Here is a 14639-nt window from a genome sequence, read left to right as displayed (position 1 = left end):
AGTAACCCTTAGTTTGTTCTCCATATTTATGAGTCTCTTCTGTTTTGTCCCCCTCCCTGTTTTTATATTATTTTTGTTTCCCTTCCCTTATGTTCATCTGTTTTGTCTCTTAAAGTCCTCCTATGAGTGAAGTCATATGATTTTTGTCTTTCTCTGACTAATTTCACTTAGCATAATACCCTCCAGTTCCATCCATGTAGTTGCAAATGGCAAGATTTCATTCTTTTTGATTGTCGAGTAATACTCCATGTATATACACATATATCCCACATCTTCTTTATCCATTCATCCATCGATAGACATTTAGGCTTTTTCTATACTTTGGCTGTTGTTGATAGTGCTGCTATAAACACGAGGGTGCACGTGTCCCTTCAAAACAGCACACTTGTATCCCTTGGATAAATGCGTAGTAGTGCAATTGCTGGGTCGTAGGGTAGTTCTATTTTTAATTTTTCGAGGAACCTCCATACTGTTTTCCAGAGTGGCTGCACCAGCTTGCATTCCCAAAGATAAGTTTGATAGAAAAAAGAGAAAAGAGAAAAGAAGAGAGAAAAAAATTAAAATTAAAAAATTAATAAAATAAAATAAAAAATAAAAAAAATTGTTCTTTCTGTATCCAAGAAAGAAAAGAAAAGAACAACAACAAAAACAAAAGCAACAACAACAAAAATGAGCAACAAACAAGCAAAAAAAAACCCAAATGAAGCCAGATCCAGTTTCCCCTAGATCTGAAACTTTGCAGCAGTCTATGGCCAGTAGACTAAGCTCCTGGAAGGGATTTGGGCTTGGCTTCTAGGGGAGGGGTCTGCTGCCTGATTCTCAGGCCAACTTGCCCTAGTGGAGATGTGACTAAGAGGGCACAGGGGGTGGGGCTTGGTGTAATGGCTCCCTTCTCCACTTGTTGGCGGCTGTTTAGCTCACAAGGGCTGATCTGTGTTGGTGGGTGAATGGTGAAAATGGCTTCACCTGGCTCTCTAGTCTCCAGAGCAGGAACTTCACACCCTCACAGGTGGGAGATCAGTCACTCCTCTTTGATCCCTGCTTCCATCAGCTCCCTGCTGTCCCTTGTCTGTGTCTGAGCTGTCTGCCTACCAGGTAGTGCCTCTCTCCAGAGTTTTATCTCAGGTGCAGCTGTGTTTCAAAACCCCACACTGCAGAGACTCCTGTGGTTTAGACCTGAAGTGTTCTTCTGAAAGGACAGTCTCACTGCGCTTTGGCCAGGGATGGCTTGTCCCAGGAAACAGTTGTGCTATTGCATAGTGGCAGCAGCTCAGAGCTTATGGTAAAGTGCAACACACAGCCAGCGCCAGGGTTTGCTGCCCTCAGCTGGCGTCTTTGTTCCTATATGGGTGAATGTGGTGGTTTGATGGTGCCTTCTGGGTCTTTTGCCCCTGGAGAGGCTGTATCATCTTTACCAAATGCACTCCAAGCAGAGCAATCACTTTTCCCCATATGACACAGGGGATCCTCAGATCACGTTGTCTGCTCCTGGAGTACCACCAGGGGCTGACCTCTGAACTTTCAGACTCTGTGGTATACTGTTTATAAGAAGCTGACAGTATTGAAAACCTCTCCTTTCCTCCCTGTCAATGGCTTTGGGGAACAGTTTTCTTGTGCAGTCCCCTATGTGTGTTTTCACTCTTTCTAGATGCTTTCAAAGGGAGTACTTTCTTGCCTAAACCCAATGTGCTGCTATCTCTCCTCCTCTGTCTTTCTCCTCTCTGTAAAAATAGCTCCCTCCCCTCTGCAGCACCACAGCTCTTCTCTCCCCCAATTCACCTTTCCACACCATGAACCTGCTGTGTTTTCTCCCTCAAATTATGCAGATTGTTCTGCTAATCCTCAGATCGATTTCCTAGGTATTCAAAATGGTTAGATGTTGACCTACCTGTGTTCAAGGGATGAGATAAGCCCAGGGTCCCCTTACTCTTTGCCATTTTAACTCCTCCTGCAAGTTGAATTTTTCTATACTGATGCTATGTTTGATGCATCATTGATCCAGATTCATGCTGATATGCTTTGGTGAGAAGAAGTGTAAGGGTGGAAACTGAAGTTGAGAAGAGAGTACTAATTCAAAGAGATATGAAAATTCTCCCATCTCTGAGGCACTTTCAAATTCCATATACTCTTTGGTTCTAAACAAGATATTAGGAGACACGGGGTCATGGGTCTTCACTGTCTGCTTTCTCACCTTCTTTTTGTCTTCCGCACAGGGGAAATATTTCTCCACTCTATACCTTCCTAAAAATGACAGCAGGTTCAGGACTGCCTGTCTGCCAGGGGACTCCCATGAGAATCTATGGCCAGTTTTCCCCTGTCTTTTCCAAGTTCACAATCATTTTAAGATTGAATCGCTCCAGAGGCACCAAAGCCAGACTTATTGCAGCTCAGTTGTTACTAGATGATTGTAGGATAAGAGAGAAAAACAGCAAAATTAAATGCTAATGGATTAGAATGAGCAAACATAGCAGATTCACATTGATAGTAAAAGTCACAGCTCTTATTATATCATCACTAGAAGTCTTTTCAAAATAACGACACCAAAAAGGTACTTAGTCTTCTTCCATGGATCAAGGAATGAGATCATTACCTTTGCTTCTTGCTTTTCATTCACTATTAGAGAAATATTATTATCATCATCAACATCATCATCATCAGTTTTGATTTATCTGAATAGCCTGCTGAAGTAGACCTCTGGGAGCATTTACATATCCAATTACTACAGGATGATTACTCATAGTCTTAAAACTGCTTTGTACATAAAAATGCCTGACTTAGCCAAAGTTTTTAATAATAATACTCTACATTTGTATAGTGTTCTTAATGTTTCCAAAGATTTTCATATCCATTTTCTTAATTTGAGACCCAAAACAACCAAGGTTGATAAATTAATCCCAAGTATTATTATCTTCTTTCTACAGGTGAGGATTTAGAAGATCTATTAATGACTTATTTGAAGTCAGTCAACCAGTTAGTCTTAGAGGTTAGACTGCATACTAGGTGTTAATTCCTGGGCTCGGTGAGATAATGGTCTCTTTTTCCATGCTTTGTGAAGGCCAGTATCTTTGGATTGCAGTGAAAATCTCAAAGTCTTGAATTTGCTTATGAGAAGGTAGAATATGTTGTTCTTTGTCATTTCTGCCCTGAGGTCTTTAAAAAAACATTGGTAGTGGGGCATAAGGAGCCAGGATACATCAAGAGGCTTGAATTCAGTAATGTTGATTCCTAGTTGTATTGCCTTGGAAAGAATATGCTGAAAACGAGCTGGCTTCAGGAGAATTCTTTGCATTCTGTTGAATTTTCCCTCATAGAGAATATATTTAGTAATTACTACCTCATGGAGTCTTTGTTTTCTTTGTAGGTTCTAGTAGACTGAATGTTTGTATTTCCCAAAAATCCATGGGCATGAGAGTGAATGTGGACCAGTGAAACACAAGAAAAACATTTGCTAGGGGTTCATGAGAAAGTAGATTCTTGCTTTTCTTACATAGCTTTGGTTTAACTCTTTGTAGAATCGGGGGGGGGGGGAGGGGAGCATGTAGCTCTGAGAATTGCTGGAAGGTATTTTGTATTGAAAAGCTGGATCCAAGTGGAAGCAAAACTGACACAGTGGAAGGCAGCATTGGTCAGGAAAGCCTAGGTGATGCTGAAGTAACAACCTCCAAATCTTTGTTGTTAACAAGATAAAGTATATTTCTGACACAACGTGTCCAGTGAGTGTTGGCAGGGGCCTTTGTTCCAAACATTTCTGTTGGGATTTGGGCTTATTGAGAGATTCCATCATCTTATGATGCTACCATCATAGGTTTCAGACGTCAGTGAGGCCAGGGAAGGGAGCATGGCTATATTCACTTTGGGTCAAAAGCAACACAGCCCAATGTCTAAAACAGTGCTATCCATGGGGCGCCTGGGTGGCTCAGTTGGTTGAACGTCCGACTTCGGCTCAGGTCATGATCTCACAGTTCATGAGTTTGAGCCCCATGTCGGGCTCTGTGCTGACAGCTTAGAGCCTGGAGTCTGCTTTGGATTCTGTGTCTCCTTCTCTCTCTGCCCCTAACTCACTCGCATTCTGTCTCTGTCTCTCTCAAAAATAAACATTAAAGAAAAAAAACAATTTTAAAAAAATTAAAAAAAATAAAACTGCTATCCAATAGAAATATAATGGGAACCACATGTGACTCACATGACTAACTTTATTATTATTGTTGCTATTACAAAATTTGGAGGTAATGCTTGTTTGCTATGATTTGTTTGTTTGTTATGTGTTTTTTATCTTGTAAGTTAGGGTATAATTTACACAGTAAATTATAGTAAAATTTACTTTTTTTAGTGTACAGTTCTGTGAGTTTTGTTGTTTTTTTTTTTTTTCAACTTTTATTTATTTTTGGGACAGAGAGAGACAGAGCATGAACGGGCGAGGGGCAGAGAGAGAGGGAGACACAGAATCGGAAACAGGCTCCAGGCTCTGAGCCATCAGCCCAGAGCCCGACGCGGGGCTCGAACTCGCGGACCGCGAGATCGTGACCTGGCTGAAGTCGGACGCTTAACCGACTGCGCCACCCAGGCACCCCAGTTCTGTGAGTTTCAACAAACACATATAGTCACATAATTACTATTACAAGCAAATTTTAGAACACTTCTGTCTCTCCCAAGAATTACCCTGTGCCTTTTGAGTCAATCCCTCCTCCTACCCTTGGCCCCTGGCAACCAGTGATCTATTTTCTGACCCTATGGTTTTGCCTTTCAACAATGCCACATAAATGGAATGATAGAGTATGTAGCTTTTGGATTTGGCTCTTTTCATTTAGCATAATGCATTTGACATTCAAACATGCTGTTGTTTGGAACAAACTGTTCCTTTTTGTTGCTGAATACTATTCCATTGTATGGATTTACTATGGTTTGTTTATTTCCCAGTGGAGGGACATTTAAGTTGTTCCCCAAATGTTTTTGGTGACGAACAAAGCCAATAGAAAACATTATTGTGTGAACATAGGTTTTCATTTCTCTTGGGTAAACATTCACCAGTGGGATGACTCAATAATGTAGTAAGTTCATGTTTAATTTTATAAGAAACTGTCAAACTATTTTCCAAAATGCACAATTTCATGTTAACACCAGCAATACATATGAGAGTTCCAGTTGTTCCACATCATGGCCAGTGCTTGATTTTATCAGTTTTTCAAGTTTACTTTAAAACATTTATTTATTTATTTATTTATTTATTTACACCATTCTAATAGATGCATAGTGGACATAAGAAAACCTAATTTTCTAGTAGCCATATTTTTGAAAGTAAAAAGGAACAGGTAAAGTTAGTTTTAATAATATGTTTAACAGAATATATTCAAAATATTATCATTTCAACATGTAATTAATATAAAAGTTAATGGGATATTTTATATTCTTTAATAATTTTTTTAATGTTTATTTTTGAGAGAGAGAGAGAGCATGAGCAGGAGGCAGAGAGAGAGGGAGACATAGAAACCTAAACAGGCTCCAGGCTCTGAACTGTCAGCATAGAGCCCGACATGGGGCTCGAGCTCACAAACTGTGAGATCATGACCTGAGCTGAAGTTGGACACTTAACCGACTGAGTCACCCAGGTGCCCATACTTTATTTTTTCTAATGTTTATTTATTTATTTTGAGAGAGAGAGAGAGAGAGAGAGCATGAGCAGGGGAGGGACAGAGAGAGAAGGAGAGAGAGAATCCCAACCAGGCTCGATGCTGTCAGTGCAGAGCCCAACAGGGGGCTGGAACTCACAAACCATGAGAACATAACCTGAGCTGAAATCAAGAGTTGGACACCTAACTTACTGAGTCACCCAGGCACCCCAAGATATTTTATATTCTTTATTTGTGTGTTCTAAGTCTTTGCCATCTGATGTATAGAGCTCAGTAGGCACATGTGCATAGTAGCCACTGTATTGGACAGTGTAGGTCTAGATCTAATTACCTGCCTTGCCTAACTGTGAATGGGCTGAGAAAAAATGTGAAATCCCATGTAGCCAGGAAATGTGGGTGAGCACTAGTAATGTCTATCACAAAGGCAGAGTGGAGAGAAAGAAAGAATTCAGCTCCTTTATAACATCATTAAAGTGCTAAGTTGAACCCAATCTAAAGATCTTCTAAGGAAAGCCTTAGTTTCTAATTATGACAGACAGTAAATGCCATGTATAGTTTAAGATAGTTTGAATTAGCTGATTCTGTTATTTGAAAATTCCTCCAACAGTTATATATGAATTTAGTATAGAAGAATGTGAAAATACAGGCAAGCTAAAAAAAGAAATTAAGTCACCTGCAACCTCAGATAATATTTCGGTGTACAACTGACCTTTGAACAACTTAGGGGTAGGGGCACTGACCTCCTGCATAGTCAAAAGTCCACCTATAACTTTTGATTCACCCAAAACTAATAGTCCACATTTGACTGGAAGTCAATTAACACATATTTTGTATGTTGCATGTATTCTATACTGTATTCTGACCATAAAGGAAGCCAGAGAAAAGAAAATATTATTAAGAAAATCATAAGGAAGAGAAAATACATTTATAGCACATACTGTATTTATATTAAAAATTCATGTATATGTGGGCTCACAGAGTTCAAACCTGTATTGTTCGAAGGTCAACTGTATATCTTTTGAGATGTGTGTGTATGGATGTGTATGTATAAATGTATTAAAGTGGACGTGTGTGTATAAATGTATTAAAGTACATGTCTATAAGCAAAAGCATGGGAACATTGTATTATTATCACATAACCTATGTTTTCACCCAATAATATTTTGAAAACATATTTCCATGTCAATAAATATATGTTTAAACTATCATTTTAAATCTCTATATAATATTTTATTTTATGGAAAAGTTACAATCTATTCAGCACATTCTGTATCATATAAGCTGTTCAGAATATTTCATTATTTAAGGGGGGGGCAAGGGTAGAGGTGGTGTGTGTTTTGAAATAGCTTCTAATCTGAAGCAAAAGCAAAGAGCATCTGCAAATCCTGTTTCCTTTCTTTGCATCTCTTCTTTTTATACCTGACCTCCTCTCACTTCTTTCAGTAGAAATAAATGCAAGAGGGAATATACAGCTCAGCAAGGTGACTAGATGATTAGTAAAAAAAAAAAAAAAGTTTCCTACAAAGTTTTCAGTAATGTTTTCTCATTGCCCTGACTACATTGTACTTATTACCAGTACTGATTAGATAGACAAGTATTCTCGGTGTAAACAGAAGATAATTAGTGATACAGAGAACAACAAATGAAGTTTAAAAAATCTAGATGTAAGTATGCAGTAGTAAAGTGCAGGATGAATCAGGTCCAGTCATATAGGACTTTTATGTGTAAAACAAAAGCCAGTGTAGTCTGAGTGGGAAAGAACTTGATTAAATGTGCTGACATGACCGGGTTTCCTCTTTTGGTTGCTGTTGCCATTTGACATTTTCAGTGACCTCTGATGCTTGGCTTTCTGCTGTGTCGTTACTAGAGGCACAGGGGTGATATTAAAACTATTTGACAACGGTGATGCAGGGGTATCAACCAAAAAGAAGAGAACCCAGCCTACCACAATTGCTACAACTGAACCAGTGTACAAGGTTGGGTGGCTGTTTCAAAAGGGGAAGCTAAAACAAGGAAACAAACAAACAAAAAACAAAAACGAAAAAACAAAAAACTTGGGGTTTTAGTTTATTTTATTCCAGGAAAAAATTCTAGATACTAAGCCCTTTTTTGGGGGGCGGGGTTGGTCTTATATGTCCTTCCATTGACATTGCTGGGGAAGCTCTTCTTTCCCACAAAAATAAATGGTAAATAGTGACTCTCTTTCTGTACAGGAATACTTACATTCATAGAAAAGGATTAATATACTGAATACATAAAGAACTCTTACAATTCTACATAGAATCAAAAACCCCACTAACAGAAATATAAGAAGATCATTCAGACACACACAAAGAAATACATAAAAATAAGAAAAGTTGTTTTACTTTACTAATGAGCAAAGAAATGCAGATTTAAAAAAGTACATGTATTTCACTTGGCTAACATCTGTTAAGTGGCTAACATGTCACATGTGGTGCTAGGCATTTTTATTTTATTCGGTGCAAACAGAGGTCCTGTAAGGACTTTTCATGTAATGACTTTTATTGCAATGCCCATTTTTTAGGCAGGGAATCTGAAGTTCAAGGAGGGTAATCTGCTTGAGTTGACATAGTTAATAAGTTGTATTAAGCAAAATATCATTTCTCCTTTTGAGATTTATAAAGATTAAATGACAGGTATCAAAATGAAAACATGCATCCCTTTGACCCAGCACTTTCGCCTCCAAAATTTACCCCAGGGAAATAATTGGGTAAGTGCACAAAGGACTTTTATAAGGACGTTTACTGCTGCATTATTTATAACAGCAAAAAACTGGGAACAATGTAAATGTTCTTAACAGAGGATTGGGTAAATATATAAAGATCTATCCATACAATACAAACCCAAGAAGCTCTTAAAAAGAATGAGATAGATCAATATGATTTGGCTTAGAATGTTGTGGTCTAGCTATACTGTTCAGTGGGAGAAAAAAAGGCAGGTTACAAAATAGCATGTAAATTATGACTCTGTTTTTGTAAAAAGAATTAAGTTCAGTTAAGCAGAGAAAAATGTTTGAATGTGTTTGCTGCAGTTATTCTTGTGCAGGAGTTAGATTATGGCAGAGCCCATCAGTATTTACTTCTATTATTCGCTTATTCTTTTTGGTGTAACTATTTGAAGCAGGAAAAAAAAGCAACAAATATTGTCACATGCTGAAACTGACAAACCAGAACAAAAGCAGTAACACTGCAGGATCACTCCCAGAGCAGGTACGAGAAGAAAGATGTGATAGAAGACTCAATGCATAGGGTGGGGTTGTGCAGAAAGAAGACAGTGAGAAGCAGAGGAAAGGGGGCAGAAGGGAGAAAGGAAAAGGAGAGTAAAGTGGACCAATAGGAGAGTAAAGATAAGTTGGAGAAACAGTAGAGCAGTTGCAACAAAGGTCACGAAAGCCCTAGTGTTAGCAGGGGAGGTTCAACCGGGGCTTTGCTAAGAGGCAAAAGAGTGGAGCTAAGGATAGTTAAGACAGTTAAGAGCAGGGGCTCTGGAGTGGATCAATACAGTTAGTACTCACTAAATATCCATGTTTCCTCCTATGGGTCCGACCTTTTTTGCAGTTAGGTTGGGGTCATGTGACTCATTCTTGCCACTGGGCTCTAAGAGGAAGGGCTAACGCCCTTAGGGATTGCAGTACCTCCTTTATCGCTTTTTTACCCATATGTGGAAGCTACATGCCATGTGTTCCATCATGCGCTAGCAATAAGAAGAAGTCACCTACACCCAGGGCCAGGATGTGATTGAGAAATAAACTTTTGTTGTCTTAAGACACTACAATTCGGGGGTTTGCCTCCTTTTGCAGCTGGCATTGCTTGGTCTAATATGCTTTGCCATTTTTTAGTCATCTGACTCTGGACAGATTACTTAACTCTCTGAACATCAGTATTTCTCCTGTAAATGGAAATAATAATGGTACCTGTCTCATAGGGTTCTTGGAGGATTAAATGTAAAAGTGTACAGTGTTAGGCTATTGTTGTTATTTTTATGTGTGTTAGCTATTATTGTTGTTTTTGCTATCATTTACAGGAGGAATTGATAAATCAGTTCCCTAGATTGGGCAGCACCAAGGCCAGGGAAATGTCAGTAGGTGACAGTAGGGCCAATCCAAGGAGATACTATAGGACATATTGAAGATATAGAACCAGCTGTCTCTGGCTAGTGAATGATCAACTCCTTGCCAGGGGAAGCATTGGTTGTTGGAGTGAAGCACTCATTTGTAGAGGTTAATTTATACAGATAAGCTAGTTACTATTAGTTCCATATCCATAAAAATGCCTACTAAATTTCTATCATAATGAAATAGATTATGCTAATATAATTCTTTTCCTGACGTCTCAATTTAGGTGCCCACAGAAGGTGCTAAATGTGCCTAATATTACTGATTGGTTGACCCTTTCAACCATTTGATCATCTTGGGGTGGGGCTCTAGGGATACCTGCTCTCTCCCTAATCAGGGCTGAGGGGAGGGGGGATAATGTATGTGGGCCAGTGTGGACACCTGTGCACCGCCGGTGGTGGAGAGGGGCAGAGAGGGGGATGTTATATAGGAATACTGCATATGGTGAATTGGGTGTAACTTGGAAATGATATTCTCCCTCCACCTCCTCTCCTTTTTAAAAAGTAGCACAAGTATAATATGTCTTACTGAAACTTCTTTGAGGGCCATGATTGTATGGTCTTTTTTTTTTTTTTTAATCAAATTGATTCTTTTTTTTTTAATTTTTTTTTCAACGTTTTTATTTATTTTTGGGACAGAGAGAGACAGAGCATGAACGGGGGAGGGGCAGAGAGAGAGGGAGACACAGAACCGGAAGCAGGCTCTAGGCTCTGAGCCATCAGCCCAGAGCCCGATGCGGGGCTTGAACTCAAGGACCGCGAGATCGTGACCTGGCTGAAGTCGGACGCTTAACCGACTGCGCCACCCAGGTGCCCCTAATCAAATTGATTCTTGAGAGAACAAACTGTCTAAGTTACTTCCAGTCAGTGGTGGCTATAAAATTTCTATAAGGAGTGTGTTAGGAGTGGTAAGCTGGTTGCCAGAGTGTGTTGGAAGCTGAGTTTTCATAGCACGTTACATGGGATGGAGAGAATGTGAACTTTCTAAATGAAAAAAGAGGAAGGGGTCTTTTTTGGGGGAGGGCAGGTTTTTCTAAATGAAAAAAGAGGAGGGGTCTTTTTTGGGGCCCCACTGCACTTGATGCGGCCACTGCTTTTAGGGACTATTTTACTCAGTCCGTTCTTTCAACAAACGTTTAATAAGCATCTACTACTCTGTGCTTCAGGTACAAAGGTGATAAACATACTCTGTTCCTGAGACCCCGCAACCCAGGAGAGACTGAGGGTGAGATGCAAACCCCCTGGCTCCTCTAAAAACTCAAAAGTCAGTGCCCGGTTTTTAGAGGTTCCCATTTTGCTCTGGCTAAATAGGAATACATACAGGGATGGCAGATATCTGTCAGTTACAACTTACAACTAACTAAGTTATACTTGTTCCAAGTTGTGGCTGAGAGCATTAGCACGTTGGCCCACCTTTAGGATGGTTGTAAAGACTGAAAACAAGTGGGCCCCCCACTGTTTCACAGCCTAGCGTGTGCAACTTGGACAAACTCCCCTTCCACACGTTCACCCAAGTCAGGTCAACTAAAGGAACCAGGACGTGTTTCCTCCGGGTCAGTCAGATCCCAGCCAGCATCTCTCTTGAGGCAACCATTCTCATCTCGTAAAGCGATTAACCCAAGACCAGCTCTTTTTATTTGGTCATATAAAAATTGCTGTCGTCACTCAGTCCTGACTCCACTCTTCAAGTGTGCGCCCCAGTCTGCGTAGCCCAGAGGTTTACTTCCCACTCACTGGCATTTGGGGGCGCAGCTGGAGCCACCTCGCCTAGACCGCCCGGTGTTCCACTGACAGTCTCTCTGCCAGAGGTAAAGGTGCATTCCCGGCCCGGTGGGAGGCCCTGCCTAGGACACACAAGCCAAGACCCTCTCAGGTTGCTGGTAAAACCCACGGTGGGACAACAGGAGGGTCTCAGAACCACCAAGGTGGATCAGGTCCGCCTCACGCACTTAGTCCAGTAGGAGTGGCGGGGTGTGGGGGTGGAGGATAGCGACAGGGCCTTTGAATGCGGGTAAAACCCCCTCCCGGATGGGTCCCTCCTGAATCGAGAGGTGAGGACCCGGTTCGCAGGTTCTCAGTGAGCAAGGACCACCCATCACCGCCTCCCCCTCCCCCTCCCCCTCCCCGCCCTGGTGTGACCACTTTTGATCCCGCCCCAGACAAAGGCAATATGTACTCCAGCAGAACGAATAAGGGGATCAGGTTGCTCTCTCGGCCTCCCCTCACTGCCCCCCTCCTAGATTCTCCCCTTCCCCACGTGACTCTCTGGAATCTCTGCCAAAGCTCCGAGTCCCTGGGTCCATTTTCACACCGAGCAAAGGAGAGAGGAAGGAGGGGAGGGAGACGGAGGGAGGCGGAGCGTGTGTCCTTTAAACGCTGGGATCCAGAGGGGGCCTTATTTTGTGCGTATGCAGGCTCTCTAGTCCGAGTGGCAGCATTGACTTCGGGATCCCTTCCAGCCTCCCTAGCTCTTTCCTCCGTGCATTTAAAATTATGGCGCCTCCTGCACTCCCGTAATCACACCTCAACCCTGCAAACCAGCGCCGGGTGTACAGCGCCGAGGTGGCAGTCCGCGTGGAGCAAGCCGCGCCCCCACAGCCCTCCTCACCCTGGAGAGCGGCGGAGGCGAGAAAGTAGCAGCAGCGCCCCCCGAGGCGCCGCCCCCGTTCTTTTCGAGGAAGCTTTCGAACCGGCTGCTGCAGGGAGCGCGGCCAGAGGCGGCGCCGTGCGGCTGCAGCGCCGCCGAGTCCGGGAGCTGCCCGCAGCGCGGCACAAAGTTTCCAGAGAGCGGCCACCGGGGGCTGAGGTCCGCGGAGCCGGGTGGCCCGGCCTAGGGGTGGGTGGGTCTTTCTGGGCTCCCGGCGACCCCCTCTGCCTACGCAGCGCCGACGTAGAGTGTCAAGCGAACTTTAAAAAGCTGCTCCGGACCAACCTGCGCCGGGATCTCCACGGCCGGGGACCCAGGAGCGGACGCATCGGGTCTGAGAGAAATGCTGGGAGGTCCGATGAGCCTGTGACGGGAACTTTCCGGCGAGTCTACAGCGGAGAACTGCGCTCTGCCTCCTCTTTTATTCTCCAAGCTCAGCCCACGTTGGCGTGCTGCTCCGCGGGAGACCTGAGCGCGCTCTCCGTCCGGGCAGTGGGTGAATTGAATCCCCCGCGCGGCCCGGCGCCTCCGGGCTGCTGAAGAGTGTCACTCGGGGCCAGGGCAGCGCCGCATTTCCCCGGAGGTAGCCGCCCGCCAACCCCCGCTCTCGGTGCGCGCCAGCCCGGGCGCCAGAGCCGGTGTTTGGGGCGAGAGCTGGTTCTTGGATGCTGAAGGCTGGGCTCTTCCAGTGTGGGTGTCGAAGCGGCAATGGGTGCCTTCAAAGTGTGGCTCGGGGTGGCCCTAGCATTGGCGGAATTTGCGGCATTGCCTCATCATTCCGAAGGTGAGAGAGCGGAGCCTTCCCCCCCCTTCCCCCCGTGTGTGTGTGTGTGGGGGGGGGGGAGGTCGTGCCGTTTAAAAAGTCAAGCGTGTTTATGGTATTGGGGGTCGGGTGGAAGTTTCTTTGGGGGTGGTGGGTGGGTGGGAGTGGAACTGGAGTGGGCTTTTTCTGAGAAGATTCCTACTCCTTGATTGTTTTGCATTCAGATCACAAGCCCGTCTCCCGCCTCCCTCTCTGCCCTTAGTGCATTTGGGTGGGTGGGTGGCCAACTGAGGTGGCATCTCCGAGACTGGATTCTCTTTTTTCCCACTTCCCCGCTGCCCCCAACGGAAAGCGACTGCATGAAGCGTAGGCGAGGAGCGAACAATTGCTCTTACCTGGGTAAAAATACCTCCGCTCCCACGAAACAAAAATCCGGCACCTTAAAGCCCTCGCCACTCTCCCTGCCCCCTCGCCCCAGGAAGTGTCCCTGTAAAGTCCAGTAAAGATTTTATAACTAGATAGAGCGCGTTCTGTACGTAGACAATTCAAATGCACTAAGAGAAATCTCCCTAGTACAGAGAGGCACGAGCCTACGAGCCTGCCTGCTTCCCTAGGGGGGAAAAAGTGATTAATAAGAGTTTAGCTTCATTCTCTTACTTCGCCCTCACTCCTGGTTTTCTTCCGGGGCTCCAACCTGTGTGTAGAACTCCGACCTGGGGGAGAGAAAGGAGACGGTGGGAATTGTCGCCATGATAGCAAAGGGAGTCGGGGCTCAGGCAAATAAATGCATCCATAAGTAATTTAAGAGTTCGGGGGTCATGGGATGGCGGGCCCGGGGATGCGAGGCGCTGTGAGTTCGTACCTGCTCCGGGGAGACGGGAAAGTCGTCTAGATAGTGCTTGGAGAGGGGGAAGGGTGCCGGCGGACTGGGAGGAAGACGACTTAATCCACCGCCGCGGGCTCTTGGCTTCCCCTCCCGTCTCCATTCATTATTCATCCAGCTGCGGGAAGGAGAGTTCACCTGCTCCGCCGCAAATCAGACCCGCAGCCGCGGCGGCGGCGGGCGCCGGGCGGGGCGGGGCGCGTTCGCCTGCTGCCGGGTTGGGGCAGTTGAGGGTGCGGAGCCTGGGTGCAGGGCCGGGGGCGGCAGGAGGCCAGGCAGAGGACAAAGCCCTGCCTTGGATCGACCTCTGGCCATCAGAGCAGCTGCCTTTTCCTTGCTAGTTTCTCCGGAGAAAGTGGCGTGGCCTTGGGAGTCCACGCACAGTGATGGGGACTTTATCATGGGTATAGGTACCGCCTGTCCGCACCCTCCCGGAAAGCATGTCAATTACTTTACCCCGGAAAAGCACGTCTGGGGCCTGTGCAAGACTTCAAATAGGGCATACCCTGTAGAAATGTCTTCACTGTACGTGTGCATACTTAAAAAAAATAAAAATTCTAGGGCTTACTTGCAATAATAAATCAG

At 44.2% G+C, this 14639-nt stretch overlaps 1 protein-coding gene across 2 annotated transcripts in view; it reads left to right on the top strand.

Moving 5' to 3' along the window:
• Positions 1 to 13054: 13054 nt before the first annotated feature.
• Positions 13055 to 14639, top strand: part of FRAS1 (Fraser extracellular matrix complex subunit 1) — a 426958-nt gene continuing 425373 nt past the window's right edge. For both annotated transcript variants that reach the window (XM_045056179.1, XM_023253019.2), the window contains exon 1: positions 13055 to 13192. In XM_045056179.1, the coding sequence (XP_044912114.1) occupies positions 13117 to 13192 (76 nt within the window). In that variant the 5' untranslated portion in view covers positions 13055 to 13116. The remainder of the gene's footprint in view (positions 13193 to 14639) is intronic.

The sequence above is a fragment of the Felis catus genome, chromosome B1, assembly GCF_018350175.1.
Source record: "Felis catus isolate Fca126 chromosome B1, F.catus_Fca126_mat1.0, whole genome shotgun sequence".
Lineage (NCBI taxonomy): Eukaryota > Metazoa > Chordata > Mammalia > Carnivora > Felidae > Felis > Felis catus.
Note: the sequence above shows the minus strand (reverse complement) of the source record. Positions and strands in the feature narration are given on the sequence as shown.